The sequence below is a fragment of the Dama dama genome, chromosome 15 (assembly GCF_033118175.1).
Source record: "Dama dama isolate Ldn47 chromosome 15, ASM3311817v1, whole genome shotgun sequence".
Classification (NCBI taxonomy): Eukaryota; Metazoa; Chordata; class Mammalia; order Artiodactyla; family Cervidae; genus Dama; species Dama dama.
In genome coordinates this window covers 8,959,840-8,979,766 of record NC_083695.1, presented here as the reverse complement: position 1 = coordinate 8,979,766, position 19,927 = coordinate 8,959,840, and the positions used below count along the sequence as shown (strand labels likewise).

Genomic DNA, 19,927 nt, shown 5'->3' with positions numbered 1-19,927 from the left:
TGAGAGAAAAATGTCTTTTGAAAAAGAATTCTGATATTTCAGCTGCTATTCCTGAAGTGAAGTCGCTCAGTCGTGTCCAACTCTTTGCGACCCCATGGACTGTAGCCTACCAGGTTCCTCAGTCCATGGAATTTTCCAGGCAAGAGTACTGGAGTGGGTTGCCATTTCCTTCTCCATAGCTGCTATTCCTAGTGAGGGGAAATTGCACAAAAATATGTTTGATTTAATCAAAAATTTATCACCTTCATTTTCTCTGACTTTGATTGTTCAAAAAAATTATATAGCAAATGTAAAGTGAAAGAGAAATAGACTGATTTTATTGTTAATAACTGTGTAATTTGAACTTCAACATGGGTGACATTTGGAAAAATTTGTTAACAGATTGTAGTAGTTCAGTTTGGAAAAATTAGGAGAAAATAAACAAGTACTGAGGAAATCACTAAAATAATTTGGAAGTGTTGGGCTGGCCAGTAAGTTTGTTAAGGTTTTTCCATAGGCTGTAACAGAAAAACCCAAACGAATTTTGTGGCCAACCCAATAAAAATGTCTGCCCCCAAACTAGCAAGCCAATGTATTGTATTTTATATGATTTCTCATTTTGCCGATTGATTGATGGTATTTTGCTATTAAGTTTGTTTTAAAATGAAACTAAAAACCTCTCTTGTCTGCATGATATGATGTTACCTGGTCCCACTCATTCCACCAGCTCACTGCCTCCCACCCAACCTTGACCCAGACTCTTGGCAGTCTCCTGTTATAGCAAACCAAAAGTTAAATCCGCTCCCCCAAATTATAACACAAATACAAAGGTGACCATTCTGCGAAACTTTTCTTTACTGGAGGGTGGATGGGAGGGAGAAGGATATGACCACAGGAGTGTGTGGGAGGCCATGTAAGAAAAGTTGCTTTTTAATTTCAAGTTAACATTGTGTTGGGAAATAAAAAGTCCTGCCTTTTCAAAAATGCTCGGGTAACAGTGATGACGCTGGTCATTGTGAGGGGCTTCCCAGGTGTTGCTAGTGGGAGAGAACCCACCTGCCAATGCAGGAGACATAAGAGACGTGGGTTTGATCCCTGGGTTGGGAAGATCTCCTGGAGAAGGAAGGGCATGGCAATCCACTCTGGTATTCTTGCCTGGAGAATCCCATGGACCTGGCAGGCTATAGTGCAAAGGGTCACATAGAGTTGGCCACAACTGAAGCATCTGAGCATGCACAGCACGCGTGGCCATTGTGAGAATTATGACCGAAATCAAATGTCTGTCACTGTGAAAAATCACTTTAGTATGCACCTGAATTCTATGGGGTGCTTGTTAGGTGTCAGATTTCTGGACTCCCCGAAGTTCCAAACCAGAAAGTCTGGAGGTGGAGCCCAGATATCTGCATTGTTAACAGGCAGTCAAATGATTCTCATGCAAGAGAACTGGAACTGTATCATGAGGAACACAAGCCTAGGTGAGCTCTCCATTGCTCCAGCTTAGAAAGATATGGTATATGGATTTCCCTGCTGGCCTAGTGGCTAAGACTCCACCCTCCCAATGCCCAGGGGTTCTATCCCTCATTAGGGAACTAGATCTCTCATGCTGCAACTCAAGATCCTGCATACTGCAACTAAGAACCAGTGCAGCCAAATGAATTTAAAAGAGAAAAAGATACCATATGGAATCTTAGTAAAAGACTGTGCTTTTAGTTTAAATTTCGCAGATAATAATATTAAAGAAAAATGACCTTTTAGTCAGAATCGTGTAGGCAGCAATAAATATAGCCCCTTACATGAACAAATCTATCAGCTCAGTCTGTAGTAGGTCAATGCATGTTACAGAATGTAAAAAGAAATAATGGATGAATCAATCAATCTGTCATTCACTCCTAACTTTTGAACCTTGAGTTAAGTGATTCTGTGTGTAAGGCTTTATAACTCTAAAATTTTACATGCCACTAAGCATTTGTTTCATAGTATACTATATTTCTGTCAGCTTTCAAGGTTACTGTGATACTGAATTCTATGGTTAAAGAGTAAAATCTAATGGAAAAATTCAGCTTTTTTTTTTTTTTTTTGCCATACCACATGACATGTGGGGTCTTAGTTCCCTGACCAGGGAAGGAACCTGTGCACCCTGCAGTGGAAGTGCAGAATCTTAACCACTGGACCACCAGGGAAGTCCCCCAGATCAGCGTTTAATGTATTTGTCTTCACCACAAACTGGGGAGCTGTGACATTAACACATATGTAAGACAACATAAGAATGGAATTTCCTTCCTCACAGTTAATTCTGAGAGGTGTTAGATGTTTCACATGTCTATCATGTTCCTTGACTTTCACCGGCAATCCCCGCTTTAGAACTGAAATGGTTTCAGTTTGACTTGTAGGAGGCTGAGCTATCAAGATAAGTATAATCCCACTCCCTGCTCTCTGAAGGGCTTAGTAAACTGTCAGTCAGACAGCCAACACCTGGAATCTGATGTAAGATTATCAGAGGGGGAAGTTTGAACCACCTTCTGCTCCCTGCGTTGCCAGGGAGGGGTCCTGCCGTGGGGTTATGAGGATGGCCACGCACAGGACATCAGGGCAGCTGAGTCTGACAGCAGCTTATGAATCACGGAGCCTCATGGCCTGGGGGAGCACGATGGTGCACGCCATGCAGGGTCATACAGGGGCTGCGCTCGGGGACAGAGTGAACGCCAGGGGCTGCGGGTGACGAGGCTCTCCTGTGAACGGGGGTGTGCCCCAGGGCTCCTGGGGAAGGATGTAACTGTCTGAATAATTCAGTGGTCTGGCAGGGAACCCCCACCGCTCTGGGATGAGCAAGGGTTGTGCCTGATCCCCTCGAGAAGCAGAACTATTTAGCTGGGGTCTTGTCCACAGGAGCAGAGCGAGGAGGGGAACTTGTAACTGGGCCACTCAAGGTCCTCCTGGTTTTACCAGACGTAAACAGAACGTAATATTAAGTCTTCATTTTAGGCCTTATACTGCAGAGCATGTGCTTTCTTCATCAAGCTTAGCATCTTTTTTTTTTTTTAATCCGTAGAAGAGGAGTGTGATCCAATTACTTTGAACTGCCCAGCAAATTCCGATGTGCAGCACCAGGTAAGAATAATGTCAGTTATATTTTTACCCCTAGGCACATGCTAATCCAACTAGAATTTACTTAGTAATTATCTTCTAGAGCTTTAAAAATAAAGAACAGGATTTTTGGATAATGAGTTTGGAAATGATCTTTAAGCATCCCAGTACTGTGGTGTATCTGTATAGCTTCTGTTACTTTTAGTAACTGGGTAGCTTTAATCTACTCTTTGAAATAAATACTTATCCATATGCCAAAAACAGGCCATCAGTGTTATTGAGTTAGAAAGGAAAGTTGCTTTCTTTTACCCGTTGTTGGTATGCACTGGATGGGAACTTTTTCTTAAAGCCTCAACAAAACTGGGTAGTTTCAAGACATTTTTGTAATGTTTTATAAAACTTTTACTTCATTCAGATACCAAGTTTTAACATATTATTTTAATTGTCCTTTTACAAAATACAGCTGTTGTTTTCTGCTTTTAAAAGAGTGCTTGTTATTTTAAACTTCAGATCAGACAAAAATGTACCAAAAGGTTGAAAATCACTTGGCACCTTCTACTGTTCACCTTGCAAGGGACAGTAAGTCCCCTACATAGGAATGAGATCTGTTCTGAGAGCAGTTTGTAAGTCTGATTTGTTCATAAGTCCAGCAAAGTTAGCCTAGGTACCCAAGTAACATAATCGGCTATATAGTACTGTACTGTAACAGTTTTATAATACTTTTCACACAGATAATATATAACAAAGCAAACGTGAAAAATAAAACATTTTTAACCTTACAGTATAGTACTTTGAAAAGTACTGTAGTATCTAGTACAATAGCTGGTGCTTCTTAGCACTGCCAGCTACATCACCGCTGGTTTTACGTTCGCTCCCAGACATCCTGGGCTTGACATAAAGGTGTTGCGCTACTGACGTATACAGTAGTTACAGTAATGCACACAAACGCACGGCCGCTGGTAGAGGACGCACACACGCGACAGTGTACACCAGGCACGTGACCTGATTTGTGTGATTGGACATGTGGACGCACATTCACATCTTTGAGAGTTCTCACCTTGAAGGTTTGTATGTAGGGGACTTACTGTACCTCCTTCCAGAAGCTTCTTTGGGTCACCGGGTGCTTCAGTTACTTCTGATACTTTCCAGGCTATCTCTGTTTACTCATTCAAAGCTCATTAGCAAAACTACACAATTCCTCACATCCGCCTAGCTATAGTGAGGACATTAAAAGTCTCAAAAAGGGTGTCTTGCCTCAAGACAGACTGGCTGGGTCCTGCTCTCTCTGTAATACCAAGTTAATTTTTAACAAGACTGATTTGAACCTTGCCTGGCCCGGAGAATCCTATGGACAGAGGAGCCTGGCAGGCTATGGTCCATGGGGTTGCAAAGAGTCGAACATGACTGAGTGATTAACGTTTTGTTTTTTTTTCAGTCTTACTATTAAAGCATCAGTCAGTAATAAATCAATAATAGTGATATTCTTAGATAATCAAGTCACTTTTGTCATAAAGCAGATTTATACAGTAGTTGATAAGCAATTTTAACCATAAACACAGTTCTCTTGAAAATTGTCAATGGTGCTACTTCTAACTTTAACTTGGCAGTCTTTAGTCGCCAACTGGGAATACCATTTTCTTATTTATTAATCCTGATACTCAGCATTTTCCTTGGAATTATAACCTGATGCTGGACTTCGACAGTGACTGAATTTCAACTATTTTAGTGAACTTTAGATTCACTGAAAACTTAGTATAAGTTTTTCCTTTCTTGCAATCCTTAACTTACTTAAAGTTTTGCTCCTCACATTTTTTTGCAACAAGATACAAGAATGTTATGTTGTTTGTTTAGTTTTAGGGTTTTTCCAAAATCATACAAGATTAGATACAGAATATGCTTTAGGACACTGTTCAGTATATTTTCTAATTTTAGTATTATAGTTCTGGTTTGATCAAGTATAGATTATCTTCAAAGATGGAAAAAGATTTTTCAACTAAAAAAAGCAGGGTGCGTGCTCAGTCACTTTAGTCGTGTCCGACTCTGCGACCCTATGGACTGTAGCCCACCAGGCTCCTCTCTCCATGGGATTTTCCAGGCAAGAATACTGGAGTGGGTCTTCCCGACCTGAGGATCAAGCTCATATCTGCCTGCGTCTCCTGGATTGCAGGCAGATTCTTTACCCACTGAACCACCTGGGAAGGTCCCCCACCCCTAAAAACGGGGGGACCTACTTGGGATTTTTATTTAAGTTCTGTTTTAAAACAGGCTGTCATATATTCCTATAAAAAGTAGCACTGTACCTACCACTTCAGTTGGTTATTTCTTTGCATAATCTGTAGGACTTGTTCTAACCGCTAGGTATCCAGAAAGAATCTTTGAAACTAACTTGGCAGTTAGAACAAAGAAAACTCACTAGGGGAGAAATGTTTAAAAAAAAAAACACAGCAACACTTCATTTTCTGTAGCTCAGACTTTAAAAGCAAGTTGAAAATACATTCTTTAGAATACTTATCATTTGCTGTTTCTTCAATTTTTCTGATTTATGAGACTGACGCGCTGCCTACTGCACTGAGGAGGCAGATGATTTTTCTAACTTTATAAACTAAAATCCATTTCTATGTAGAATCTAATTTTAACCAGCTCTTTTGAATGATGCCAAGGGAAAACATTGTGATGTCCTGTTTGTCAAAAATAGAAAACTGACATCTCATAAAATTTCATAAAGAATCCTTTTCTTTTAGTAATTTGAAATCAATACCCCCATCAATTAGAGTTACCCTACTTGTCCAGTTTGTTACGGCTGGTACTTACCGAGTCTGTGTCCTGAGCCTGGGTATTCTTAGACGTGCAGTACTCAGGGTGGGGGTTGAGGCGATGGGGGAAGTAGGGAGGGGACCAGACCCAAGCGGAGCTTCTAGACTTGTTTAACAGCGGTGTAAGCAGCGTTAGATTCTGGATGTGGCTCTGGTTCATCTGCTTAAAAATTTTTTCATGGTTCTTTATGTTTATAGAAAATATTTCCCAGAATCTTTAAATCAAATAATAAAATTTTAACTACATGCACACAGGTATGGCAAATGATAGCAGAGCAAAATTTGTTTCAGTTTTTAGCTAAGAATCCATGCCAAGAGGAGACTGCAATAATAAGAAAATTAGTAACTATGAGGATGCTAAGTTGGAGTTAGAGGTTATGAAAAAATAACTTTTTCCTCTGTTTATGCTGGTTATTTGGTTTTACCAAACTATAATTTTTTTAAGTTTTAAAAACCACATTAAATTATTGGTATTGTTATTATTGATATTATATTGATACCATACCATATTGATATGTTATTATTAGTGTGATACTAATATACGATGTTGCTAATAAGGGAAACCACTGTAGGGTACATAGGAATGCTCTATATTAGCTTCTCAAATTTTCTGTAGATCTAAAACTATTTTGAAACATACATACACACACATGTATAATATATATTTTTTCTAATTTACTTTTCTTTTTTGGCTGTGCCGCACAGCATGTGGAATCTTATTTCCCTGATGAGGGATAGAACCCCCACTGCTTGCCGGGGAAGCACAGAATCTTAACCACTGGACCTCCAGGGAAGTCCTGAAACATACACATATTTTAAAAACCACACTAAATATAATTTAGAATCTAGAAAAATGAAAAAACTCATCCAGAATTCCACCACTCTAATGTTATTTTTGTCATTTTGATGTATTCCTTATATATTTTTATCTGGATAATTATTTTTTTAAAAACCTGTTTACAGACAATTTTGCATCTTGCTTTTGTTGTATAACATGATCTCACAAGTTTTTATCCAGTTTGAAAACTGGATCTCATTTCATCCAGTTTGCTGCATGGCCTTACCATCCATCAATGGCTGCATGATACTGTCACCTCTGATATTTATTGATAACAGAAATAGACTTGAGGATGTGTGCCTGGGGGCAGGGTGAGAGCAGCCTCATAGAAGGAATGCTCTGAGGAGAGTCAGAGCAACCAACTTTGCCTGGAGCTGAAGTGTTGGCAGATTGAGGCAGTGAGGCTGGAAGATCATTTGGATCCAGGACCCTAGAACCTTAAATGCCAGGAGGTGGATGGAAGATATTGGTGGCTTTCAGGGATGGTTCTGTGACCAAATCTGGGACCCTGGGGAACTGGAGAGAGATGAGACTCGGCCTGTAAGCAGGAGAGGGATGCTACTAACAGTATCAGTAGAGGATTAAGGGGGAAGATAAGATTTGTGTGTTAGGATTGAGAGTGGGTTTCCCTGATGTCTCAGATGGTAAAGAATCTGCCTGCAATGCAGGAGACCTGCCTTTGATCCTAGAATCGGGATCCCTTGGAGAAGGGAATGGCTACGCACTCCAGTATTCTTGCCTGGAGAATCCCATGGACAGAGGAGCCTGGCCAGCTACAGTGCATGGGGTCGCAAAGAGCTGGAAATGACTGAGTGACTTTCACTTTTCAGGATTGAGAGTTGTCTGTTTATGGACTGCAGAAAAGGGAGATTGAAGTCTGTAGAGTTTGGGGTATGTGAGATGTGTTGCAGGAAGTGATTGGTTTAAAATGCCTGCTTCAAGAGGTTACAGTTGAAGCCCGAGAGGAGAATGGGACTGTCAAGGAGAGCGTCCTTGTTGAAAAGCAAAGAGAGGTGCCAAGGGTGGAGCCTTGAGGAACTTCCCTCTGGAGCCCAGAGAAAGACAAGGAGCTGAGAGGCAGAAAGAGGAGTGGCCAGAGAAGAATACTGTGTGTGGTGGAGGCATCTGTACTTTACAACACTTTCCTGGTTTATACTCAAATGTTTGCTGATGGTCTCATTGTCTCTCCTCACGAGCAGGGACTGCTATGTCTTTTGGCTCATAAGTGTATCCTCAATGCCTAGCACATAGTAAGTCTCAATAAATGTACGTTGAATAAAGACAGCAAAAGGTCAGGGTTGGGCATTGCTTCAAGTGCCAAGGAAAGTACTGTCAACATCATCTTGTAGTCAAGGGCAGGCCCTACAAAGACACCTTTGGATTTTTCCTTTCAGATGGTATTTCAGGAAGGACCTTTTAGGAAGGAACTCAGTTATAGGGACAAAAACATAATTACAAAAGGCTTGAGGAGTGGGTGATAAAGTTTATGTAGTTTTGTCAGATTTACTAAGGTAGCAAGGAAAAGTAGTAAGCTTTTATTTGAAGATGTTGGAAAACATGGCAAAAGGTTCTTTTTCTAAGGATGGGAGACAACAGATTTTAAAGGATATGGTATCACCAGGGGTGTAGAGATTAAAGATTAAGAGGGAAAAAAGAGAGAAGTGGAATAATTAATGGGATGTGTTTTCCCTGGGAAGGCAGAGAGGATTAATTTTCTTAGCAACTATTTACCAATAAGTCCTTAGCAATTTCTATTGGAGAATACACAGCACATTGATTTCCCTCAAGGAATTTGTAATCTGGCAAATGAGATATATGCACACCTATGTTAGATAAATAAAGACACCAAAAACACACAGAGAGGAGTTGTATTTTAAAAGTAAGAACTTTGACTCTTTTTCAGAGGCAGGACGCAAAGAAGGGTAAAATGGGAGAAAGATAGAAACTTCTTTTTTAGATGTAAAGGCAAGTAGTTGAGTTAATCAATGTCAAATTTGAGTTGTGCCTTGAATGATGACATGTGGATGGAGCAGGAAGAAAGGAAATCCAGCAAGGACATCAGGGGACGAAAGAGTTTGTTCCAGTCATATAGCACTGAGGCCATAGGCCTTCTTGAAGTTGGTAGTGGTGTGGCAGTGTTTGATAAATGGGAAATAGATTACAAGAGGATAGATGATGACACTTCCACCCGTCCACCCACCCACCCATCCATCCATCCACCCACCCACCCATCCACCCACCCACTCACCCATCCATCCAGTATTTGAGTCCAAGAATGTATCACCACTACTATTAAATGCTAGGGGTGTACAGTGATGCATACTTAGAGCTTTCAGTGAAATTGAGCATTTTTAAATCTCCCACATGGAAAGCTGAATCAGAATGTTTAAGCTAAGAGCCTCTCCCTTAGATTCTCAGAGACTCTCAGCACAGAAATATAGAGGGAAAAGAAAAGAGAGAAGACAGTGATTGAACGCGTTCAATAGGTAAGCAGGCTTCTTACCTGTTGAAGAGAGACAGGCTTGTTTCTCCCACGTTAGCATACCTGTCTCTAACTGCTACCATAAGAGGTGCTGCTCTAGAGGAAGTCTGGAGGGCCCGGATCTCCCAGGCACTTGGAAGGTCCCGGAAGAGTCTTCCTGTGAAATGATGGGATGAAAATAGAGTCTTAGAAATGTTACTCTCATAAGTGGCTTGTCCAAGGGATAGGTAGGAAGAAAGATTGAGGCCAGGAGACACCAAGGGGCTATTGCAGTCACCCAGGAAGATCATTTGCCCAAGGGCCTGGGTGTGGTTGTGGAAGGAAGAATGGAGAGTGGGGAGTGTAATTCTGAGAGGTTCTTGTTGGCTTGCTGGGGCTGCTGTCATGAAGCACCACAGAGAGGGTGGCAGTAACAGCAGAAATGTATTGTTTCACTGTGCGGAACATGTAAGTCTGAAATCAAGGTGTGGGCAGGGTTGGCTCCTTCTGAGAGCCATGAGGGAAAGATCTGTGCCAGGTCTGTCTCCTGGGTTTGTAGCCAGTTGTCTGTTCCCTCTGTCTTTTCACGTCGTCTTCCCCCCATGCATGGCTCTCTCTTTTCACATGTCCCCGTTTGGTAAAGACACCAGTCATACTGATTTAGCACTCACTTTCATGACCTCATTTGACTTAATTACCTTTATAAAGTGAACTCGCTCAGTCGTGTCCGACTCTTTGCGACCCCGTGGACTGTAGCCCACCAGGCTCCTCTGTCCATGGGATTCTTCAGGCAAGAATACTGGAGTGGGTTGCCATTTCCTTCTCCAGGGGATCTTCCCGATTCAGGGATCGAACCCAGGTCTCCCGCATTGCAGGCAGATGCTTTAACCTCTGAGCCACCAGGGAAGCCCTAAATGGGACGCTGGGGCTGCATGGGCCGGGAATCAAACCCCAGCCTCCCGCGTGGCAGGCGAGAATTCTACCACTGAGCTGTCTCCAAATACAATCACACTCTGAGGTGCTGGAGTTTGGACTCCAGTGTATATCTTTTAAGGGACACCATTCAACCTCTAAGAATGCTTGGGGGAAGAAAGAACAAAATGATACATTTTGGAGATGTCAAGGGTTCAGTGTCTGATAGGACTTGAGACTGCAGAGGAGGAAAGGGTTACAGATCTGCTTCAGAGCGTCCCAGCAGGTGAGCAGTGCCTAGTGGGGCCACTGTTGAAAAATAAGAAAATGGCTTCTCTGGGAACTCGGAAAAAAAGTGAACTCATATTTTTTTAAGCTCTTAAGATATCCGCAAGGGACTTCCCTGGCAGTCCAGTGGTTAAGACTTCGCCTTCCAATGCAGGGGGTATGGGTTCTATCCTTGGTAGGGGAGCAAAGTTCCCCCTTTTGGCTTTGCAGCCAAAAAGCCAAAACATAAAACAGAAACAATGTTGTAACAAATTCAATAAAGACTTTAAAAAAAGTCTTTAAAAGATGCCATCAAGCACATCATAAATGCTTTATGGGTATGTAACAAATAAATAAGATTTACTGTGACTGAGTCTATACAATACAGAATCTTTCTACTGGTAATGGTGTGGCAGAGAAAAATCACACAGGGGAAAAAAATCACTGGAAGGGAGTGTCCAGATTGGGTGGGAGTTGCCAGGGAATCAGAAGCAAGCTATGTTGTGTAGAGGGTGGCAGAGCACATGGTGGATTTTTGAGAAGTGTTACAGGAAGCAGCGTGAACGGCTGTAGATGTGAAGTCCCCAGGGACGAGAGCGCGCGCTAGTCCAGGTTCATGGCCTGCCCTCCTCCACAGCCCCAGGCACCACGCTGTATCCATGTGGTCCACAGAGGACTCTGCAGCAGGGCTCCTCCCTCCAGAAACCACATAGGGGCTCCGCGGGCTGGACATGTGCACGGGCGTCTAGGCTGTTGGGGGTTCCCAGGACTCTCTTCTGTATAAAGTTAGTCCTGTTCTTTGGGTGGGCATTAGCAAGACCATCCTGCCAGCCATCATGAAGTAGAGAGGCAGGTGAGGGAAGGAAGGGAACTGGGCCGTGTTGCAGGAGCTCTGAGCTTCCAAAATAGCACAAGGAACCTTCCCAAACCCAGAAGTAGTTTCTGTAAGCCTCATAGGTGATTCTGATGTGCCAACTGCCTCCCTCCAAATGAAATCATTGAGTGGAAGGGGGAAAGTGTCTGGCCATGGGTTTAAGTTCACCTACTGCACAGCTAGGTTGATGTCTGAATAATTTTAATTTATGTTAACACAAATCTGTGGTTGAAGTTATCATGAGAGTAGTCTCAAATGACCCTCTTATCCTTCATTTGGTATATTCTCTCACCACCCTACCCTTCTTGGCCATTTGTGGGTAACCTATGAGCATGGCATGGGGCTTCCCTGGTAGCTCAGATGGTAAAGTGTCTGCCTCCAATGTGGGAGGCCCAGGTTCAATCCCTGGGTCAGGAAGATCCCCTGGAGAAGGAAATGGCAACCACTCCAGCGCTCTTGCCTGGAGAATCCCAGGGACAGAGGAACCTGTTAGGCTACAGTCCATGGGGTCAGAAAGAGCTGGACACGACTGAGCGACTTTACATGAACATGGCACATCACTTTGCACATAGAAAGTACTGCAAACACTGGCTCTGGAAAGGGGCAGGGTCTTGTACCGTCCATTGGCTGCTATTTGATCCAGCACTATAGGCAGCACTGAGAATCCTTGAGGACAGATTTTAAAACTCAGAAGAGGGACTTCCCTGGCGGCCCAGTGGTTCACACTGAGGGGGGTCCGATGAAGGGGGCATGGGTTTGATTGCTTGTTGGAAAACTAAGATCCCACATGCTGCAAGGCCAAAAAATTAAAACAAACAAAAAGCTTAGAAGAAAGCTCCCACAAAAATCAGATTTAAATTTACTTTTCTCACTAAAAGCTATCTATAGCATGCATGCTGTCGCTTCAGTCAGGTCTGGCGCTTTTTGACCCAATGGACTGTAGCCCACCAGGCTCCTCTGTGTGTGGGATTCTCCAGGCAAGGATACTGGAGAGGGTTGCCATGGCCTCCTCCAGGCGATCTTCCTAACCCAAGGATCAAACCTTCATCTCCTGCATTGGCAGGCGGGTTCTTTACCACTAGCACCACCTGGGAAGCCCGAAAGTTATTAGTGCCCGCCTGTGATCTGCGTAGACAAAGGAATGGTCCTGGACCCTGACTGCACATCAGAATCACTTGGAGAACTTTTGCAGAATATCGATGGCTGGCTCTTATCTCGCAGAATCTTGCTGAAGTGGTCTGGAGTGGACTCCAACCTCTGATACTTCTCAGTGTTCCAGGACTTTGTGTAACTGGGGTGAGAAGGGCTGGGGTGGACCGTGTGTCCACAGGGTAAAACAACCCAGACGTGTCTTCAGCATCACCTCTTCATTTGGCACAGATGCAGACTGCTCCTTCCTGCCAGCAGGTGTGGCTGGTTGGCTGAGGTAGAAGTGGGGCGGCCTGAGTGGGTGGGGGGTGGTGTCGATCCTTGCGTCGGTCCCCTCACAGTGGTCGGTCAGCGCAGTGGAAGGGGACAGCTCACTGCATGTGGACAGCGTGAGGAAGAGGGTTCTTTGACTGCTGAAGCCTGTTCTCCAACTCTTAGGCCCAATAATCCAAGAAATACACATTGGAAATGCTGATGTGCTATATTTATGAATAAGAGTTTAGGTTATTTTAGATGTATTCTTCACCTAAATATATGGGTTTCTGGTGGAGAGATTATGCAGATATTCCCGACAGAGATGGAAGAAGCTGTATCTGGGATCCATTTCTCACTTCGCTGATAGGAAAACAGAGGTCCAAAAAGTTGTTTTTTTCCGTTTCAGAAGCAATGAATGTATCACATGTGTATTAGTTTCCTAGGGCTGTCCTAACAAAATCCTACAGACTGAGTGGCTTAAACAGAAATTCGTGATCTGTCAGCCTGGAGGCAGAAGTCCAAGCTCCATGTGTCATCAGGATTGGCTCCTTGTAGGCCAAAAGGCAGAATCTGTCCCAGCTGTCTCCCTTAGCTTCTGGTGGGTGACGCCATCTTCAGCATTCTTTGCCTTAAAGAAGCATCACCATTAACATTTTTAAGGTCAAGTGTTTTCCAAGCACTCACCTGCATGAACTCTTTTAATTTTCTTTTTTTATATTAATAATTAAAAAAAATTCTAACAGCTGGAGAGGGGAATGTCTTTTTTTTAACTTTTTATCTTGGAGTACAGCCGATTAACAACATTGATGGTTTCAGGTGCACAACTAAGCGACTCAGCCATACCTATACATGTATCCATTCTCCCCCAAACGCTCCTCCTGTCCACGCTGCCACATAACGTTGAGCAGAGTTCTCTGCACTGTACATAGGACCTTGTTGGTTCAGTTCAGTTCAGTTCAGTTGCTCAGTCATGTCCGACTCTTTGCGACCCCATGAACCACAGTATGCCAGGCCTCCCTGTCCATCACCAACTCCCGGAGTCCACCCAAACCCATGTCCATTGTGTCAGTGATGCCATCCAATCATCTCAACCTCTGTTGTCCCCTTCTCCTGCTGCCCTCGATCTTCCCAGCATCAGGGTCTGGTTATCCATGTTAAATACAGCAGTGTAAACTTTCATTTTCAGAATTACCCTATGTGGGATATACTGTTATTCTGCCCATTTTACTGAGGCACAGAGAGGTTAAATCATTTGTTTAAGGCACACAGCTATTGCATAGTAGAGCCATAGGTAGTCTGACTCTAGAATCCATATTTAGAACTGTAGCCAGCCTTACCATGGTCTTTGGAGCTAGACAGACCTACCAGGTCCCTAACTCTGCCACTTAGCCATATCACTTTGAACAGTTAGTTCAGCTCTCTGTTAGTTTCCACCTCTGAAAAATGAGTATAATAATATGTCTCCTAGCATCCAGTAGTCTGGTTAGTATATTTAAATGTCTGGTTAGTATATTTAAGTGAAGTGAACTCCATACAGTAGTTAAATCTCTCATCCAATTCAAACCTTTTCTCTTCACTTCCAACTCAAGTCTGATTTGAAATGTTGAGGCTCCAAAGAGGGGCAAGTGGCCTTGGTTCTCCTCCCCTTCCCCAGAGTGGGAAGTCAGTACTGCCGTTACCTGATATGGGCAAACCATTCCCAGCTGAATGTTCACATTTGCCTCCAACAGCCAACCCCAGGTCCTTCTCTCTCAGGAGTATGTTCTGCACCTCTTACCTTGGGCAAGGTCCCTTAACAAGGGCAATGGCCCTGGTCCACTTGGCTGTGGCAAACTTGCCACCCCATCCCACCATCAGGAACAGCTCCAGACTGGCTCTTTTAGCTCCTTATACACACAGGGTAGGTCTCCCAGTGGCAGAGCGGTTGGGACTGTGAGCGTCTATAGATCAACAAGCATCAGGCTAAGAGTGAGAGGCCTCCTTTTGGCAAGCACCCCTGACACGTGGTGATCTTGAGGCCCCCTTCACTTGGCTTGGGGGTGGGACAGAGAGCCATATAGACAGAGGAAGGAAAGCAGCCCCAGCTCTCAGTTCTTCTGATTCCTTCAAAGAAATCTCTCCTCCTTCTATCAGCCGAAGGCTGGTCCTTCGGGATTAACCTGGCACCTCTCTGTGGGAGGTGTGCATCCCATCCTCTGTCCTGTTATATTCTATGCCATCGAGCTACTTGAGTTTCCTGACTATGGTACTTTGAGGTTGTCTTACTGTTCTCTGTACTGCTACGGTGAATGTGTCAGTCCCCACCTTTAAGGCTATATATTTCCTTAGACTCCATTTACACCTCAATTAGGTTAGACCCAATAGACCACACTGCCAGTTCTTCCACTAAGCAAGCTATAAGGGCTGAAGTCTATTTCTAGTCATAAATACCACCAAATTTTAAAAAACATGCTGTCTTCTCTATGGAAAGCCTAACAACAGCTAACTGATTTCTTCAAAATTAAACAAGCCTTTCAAAGTTAATATTCCTCATTATGTTACTCAGAGTCAGTGGAGGGGGCGGGGCCACAGGGAGCATCCACCCAGTTTTAAAGCACAGAAACTCCTAGCATTCTAGCCCACTGATAGTGTTACACAAAGTATAATATGATGGCCAAGACATTGAAGCCTAAAAACTCTCAGTTAATGATTGATGCTAGGGTAGCAACCCCTAGAGATGATGATTAATTTTGTTTCTTATTAATCTATGAACCAAACAGAAGTCTTTTATTTCTAAGGACACATGCTCTGTTATCTTAGGCAGGACTCCTTCCCCCCGATAGCCTTGAGCCTTCGAAAGACCCTCTGGACTCCCCGCTTCTTGCCAGGCCTTCCACACACCCTCCGTCATGACAGAGGCTGGAGTCCCGTCTGTGTTGTACCTTATATCCTGAGCTTTTGCCACCTGATACTAAATCAGAGAGAAGGCTTGGCCTTGCTAATCCTGACCATTTAGATAGTGGGTTTGGACTTAGATGCCCAAATTGACAACTTGGCATCGTTAGAGCTAAAGCGGGGCATAGAAATCACATTGTTTCACAGAGGGGACTTGAGCCAGTGGCTGAAGGGCAGAGTTGGGACCTGGAGCCTTCCTCATCCAGTGTCCCTCCTCCCACTCCCAACCCCGCCCCTATGCCTCTCATTTCTGATCAGTAGCAGTTGGTGTTATCAGTTGTTGCTGGGCCTCTTTCCTGGCAAAAACCAGGGGAGATTCTAGGCTTTTCCACAGTTCTCAATGCTGTCAGTCTGGCAGACCACTAGCGTAAAAACTTTGGGAACAAAATTGGTAAATGGAGGGGTTGCTCTTTTCTTTAAATTAGGCTGAGAGGTGGCTGGCAAAATCCCATTGCCAGCCCAGCAGCCTCATTGCCTTGGCAGAGGTAGCAGCCCATCAGACCATCTGCAAACCTGAAGCAATTACATGTGTTTTAATAACAGGGAATGGGCCCACCAGCACTTGCCGTGGATGGTGTCTGCTGTGAATCAGCCCAGCAGGCCCCTACCTGCCCTCCTTGATACGCAGCAATCCTTTCAAGCTCCAACAAGATCTGTTTGATCGATTGGCGAGTCCTTTTGTTTGTTCTCTAAGGGAAAAATCAGATCATTCTGCATTTAGAAAATATTCAGGAGTTCCTTACTTCACCCTGATGTGAAGTTTAGAGATGTGGAACCAGATAAAACTAGAGAACTTTGCCCAGAACCTACATTTGGCATTTTTCAGGTTTTTTTTTTTTTTTAATTGTCAGATATTGTCTCCTGGTTATTAATCAGATTTTCCTACTTCTTTCTATAATTTTTAAATTCTTTTAAAGATTTTTTTTTGATGTAGACCATTTTTAAAGTCTTTATTGAATTTATTACAATGTTGTTTGTTTTATGTGTTGATTTTTTGGCCTGGAGGCATATGAGATCTTACTCCCGGACCAGCGATCAAACCTGCACCCCCCTGTGTTGAAAGGGAAGTCCTAAGCACTGGACCACCAGAGAAGTCCCCTGTTTGTTTACTAACTTCTTTATTGGATGGCAAACACTGTGAATTTTGCATTATTGATCTGGATTTTTTTTTTTTTTTTTTGAGTCCCTTTGTTTTATTTTTGGCTGTGCTGCTCGGCTTTCAGGGTCTTGTTTCCCCGACCAGGCATTGAACCTGGGCCCTGGCAGTAGAAGCACGGAGTTGCAACCACTGGACTACCCAGGAGGACCCTTACACTTGGTGTTTTTAACTCTCATGAGAGGGACTCCCTTTAGCTTCACCCTCTCCCAGTCCAAACAGATTGCACTTTCTTGAACCAGTAATTTATTTATCCTGGATGATGACCTGCTTGCCTCCTCACTGTGCTCTGCCATCCATGGAAACCATTGCGTCTGTGGTGCATTGTCCCCGAGGATAATCTCTCCCACATCTCTGACCCAACCTGGTCTCTTTTCTTTTTTCCTCCCCCTTGCTCCTTCTATCCATCAGCTTAGCTGGCAACAGTCTCAACTCATCAGGCATTTTGGTGATGCTCTTGCTAATTTGGGGTGGAACCTGGCTGACCCAGTCCTAGGTTGGCTGAACCAGGACCACCTCCTCTCTCTGACTCTGATTTCTGGAAAATGATGCTATGTGAACTATTCCTCCCACCACAAATTCATGCCACCCAACCACAGTCATCATCTCAGAACCTTGAGTCCTTTTGTCTCTAGTGAATATTCCAGATATGAAATTTTAAAAGAAAAATCATAATACTCTAATTTGATAGAATCTATTAATGTCTGTGTCTTTGATTTATTTATACTTCAGTACCAAAAGAAAATATTTGTGATAAAACAGGTACACGCTGAAGGGCAAACATGCCTGCTTCCTAGCGCTTCATAGTTATTATCCTGAGAGCAGCATATAGAGTTTATTAACCATTAAAATTGTACAACTCTTTATTTTTCTTAATTTATTTTTTATTTATTTTTATCTTTTGGCCGTGCCATGCAGCACATAGGATCTTAGTTCCCTGACCAGGGATCAAACTTGTGCCCCCTGCATTGGGAGCATGGAATCTTAACCGCTCAACCACCAGGGAAGCCCCTAGTTCTTTACTTTATCTGTTCTAGTTGACTTAGTGGCTTCTGTTCTCATTATCATTCAGTGCTCTGTGAACTAAAATGACTTTAAATTTCACAAGTGTGCTAAATTTCACTTAAACTCTCGGTTGCTGTGGAAGCTGCCCTCATACACAGCTGAGAGTGTAAACTGATAGAACTTTCAGGAAATTATTTGGCATCATCTGTTATTCATTGATCCAGTGATCCCCCTGTAAGGACTCGATACTGGAGACATCTTTGCAGAGTGTGTTTGAAGCAGAGAAGTGTTGCTGCTAGCTTACATGCACATGGGTAGGAGGCGGTTGATGAATGTTGATACTTTGACACAGTGTAATAATATTAAGCCATTGAAAAGAGGAGAGACTACTGACCTTAAAAGATACTCACAATATAATGTTAAATAAACGAAATTGTAGACTATTATGGTTTTGGGCTAAACAACATCTCTAGGTAGGTTTTGAGGGTGGCTGTCAATAAGGAATGAGGAAGGAGGCACTCCAGATTGTAACTAATAATATCTGGGGAAGGAAGTGGGATGAGAGATTAGGGGAAAAAAATTTTCGTATCACTTGTTGCTGTTTTGAAAAATAGTATAGTTTTGAATACTTGTTATTCGTGTCTTTGGTATTTTCTTCAAAGAAAAGTGATGGGTTAAATCATATACGCATTTTAGATGGTATTTTGGCTCAGTAACCTTTTCATATATTGGCCCTCCATATGAAGCCAAGCAGTCTTTCTTCAGCTAACATCTTAATTATGCAGGAGAGGAAAATCAGAGACTGAAATGAGGAGTTCTCAAATGCACTTCCTCATCTGGAACCTTCAACTGGTCTGTGCTCTAGCATCCCTTGTATCCTCCAACCCAGGATTTGTGAATGAAAGAAATACAGGCAGAACCTCCCTGCCTCGCAGCAATATCCATATCTTCGTTGTCTGCTGGCATTTGCACATGCAAGCCATAATCTCCTGTAAAATACTTCGTGATATTTCTCAACGATAATCATCTAATGCTTTACACACAAAGGGAAAACCCCTCCCTCTTTCATCTCTGAAACCGTAGCCGAGGTATGAAATTACACCTGAGTATCCCCGCCTTGAAGTCATGGAAAGAGCCGCTGCAGTCTTTGACCTTCACTTCACCTCCACAAGTAGCAGGTCTTCCTTGTCATTTGATAGAGAGCTCCTTGAAGAGAAGAAAGAACTAAATGTACACAAACCCGCAGATTTGCTCTCATCCTAGTGAAGTACTGTAGCGTTCATTTCAAAATGCCTTTCTTCCAGATTTAGTTCTTTCATCCTTAGCGAAACTGCCCTGTTCTTGGAGGTCTCACTTGAGCACCTGCACACCTTTGTGTTCCCTTGGCACTCACTCCGCATGTACCGTTTTCACACGTTTTTCCTTGTGGTCTGGATGTTTATGTATGTGTCTTGGTCACATTACTGGATCGTAGCCCGCAGCATCAGGGATTTGTTTCCAGCACTGAGTAGGTGCTTGATGAACATATCGACTGAAACCCATTTCCAAAAGCCAGTTCTAAAATATAGGCGCACCTCGTTTTATTTTCTTTGCCTTTATTGCCTCTTTGCCTTTGCAGAGATTGCATTTTTTACAAATTGGGGCAACCCTGTGTCCAGGAAGTCTGTTGCCACCATTTTCCCTACTGCGTTTACTCACTTCATGGTTCTGTGTCATGTTTTGTAATTCTTGCAACATTTCAAACTTTTTCATTTTTATTATATGTGTTATGATGATCTGGGAGCAGTGATCTTTGATGCTACTGGTGCAAAAAGAATATGACTTGCTGAAGGCTCCGATAATGTTTAGTATTTTTAGCAATAAAGTATTTACAAATTTTTTTTTTAACATTCTGGCACACCATGAGGCATGTGGGATCTTGTTCCCCAACCAGGGATCAAACCCATACCTCCTGCATTGGAAGTGCAGAGTCTTAACCACTGGACCAGGGAATTCCCTAGCAATAAAGTATTTTTGAATTAAGGTATGTAGATTGTTTTTTAGACAGAATGCAGTTGCATGTTTAGTAGACTACAGAATGGTATAGACATAACTTTTATATGCACTGAGAAACCAAAAAATTCATGTGACTTACCTTATTGAGGGGGTGTCCTTGGTGGCTTTTAGTTGTAAAGAGTCCACCTGCCAGTGCAGGAGACAT

General features: G+C 43.0%; 1 protein-coding gene across 1 annotated transcript in view; it reads left to right on the top strand.

Annotated features, from left to right (window-relative positions):
- EDARADD (EDAR associated via death domain) overlaps positions 1–19,927 on the top strand; it is a 107,817-nt gene that overhangs the window by 57,455 nt on the left and 30,435 nt on the right. The window contains exon 6 of the mRNA XM_061162980.1: positions 3,029–3,087. Within this exon, the coding sequence (XP_061018963.1) occupies positions 3,029–3,087 (59 nt within the window). The remainder of the gene's footprint in view (positions 1–3,028; positions 3,088–19,927) is intronic.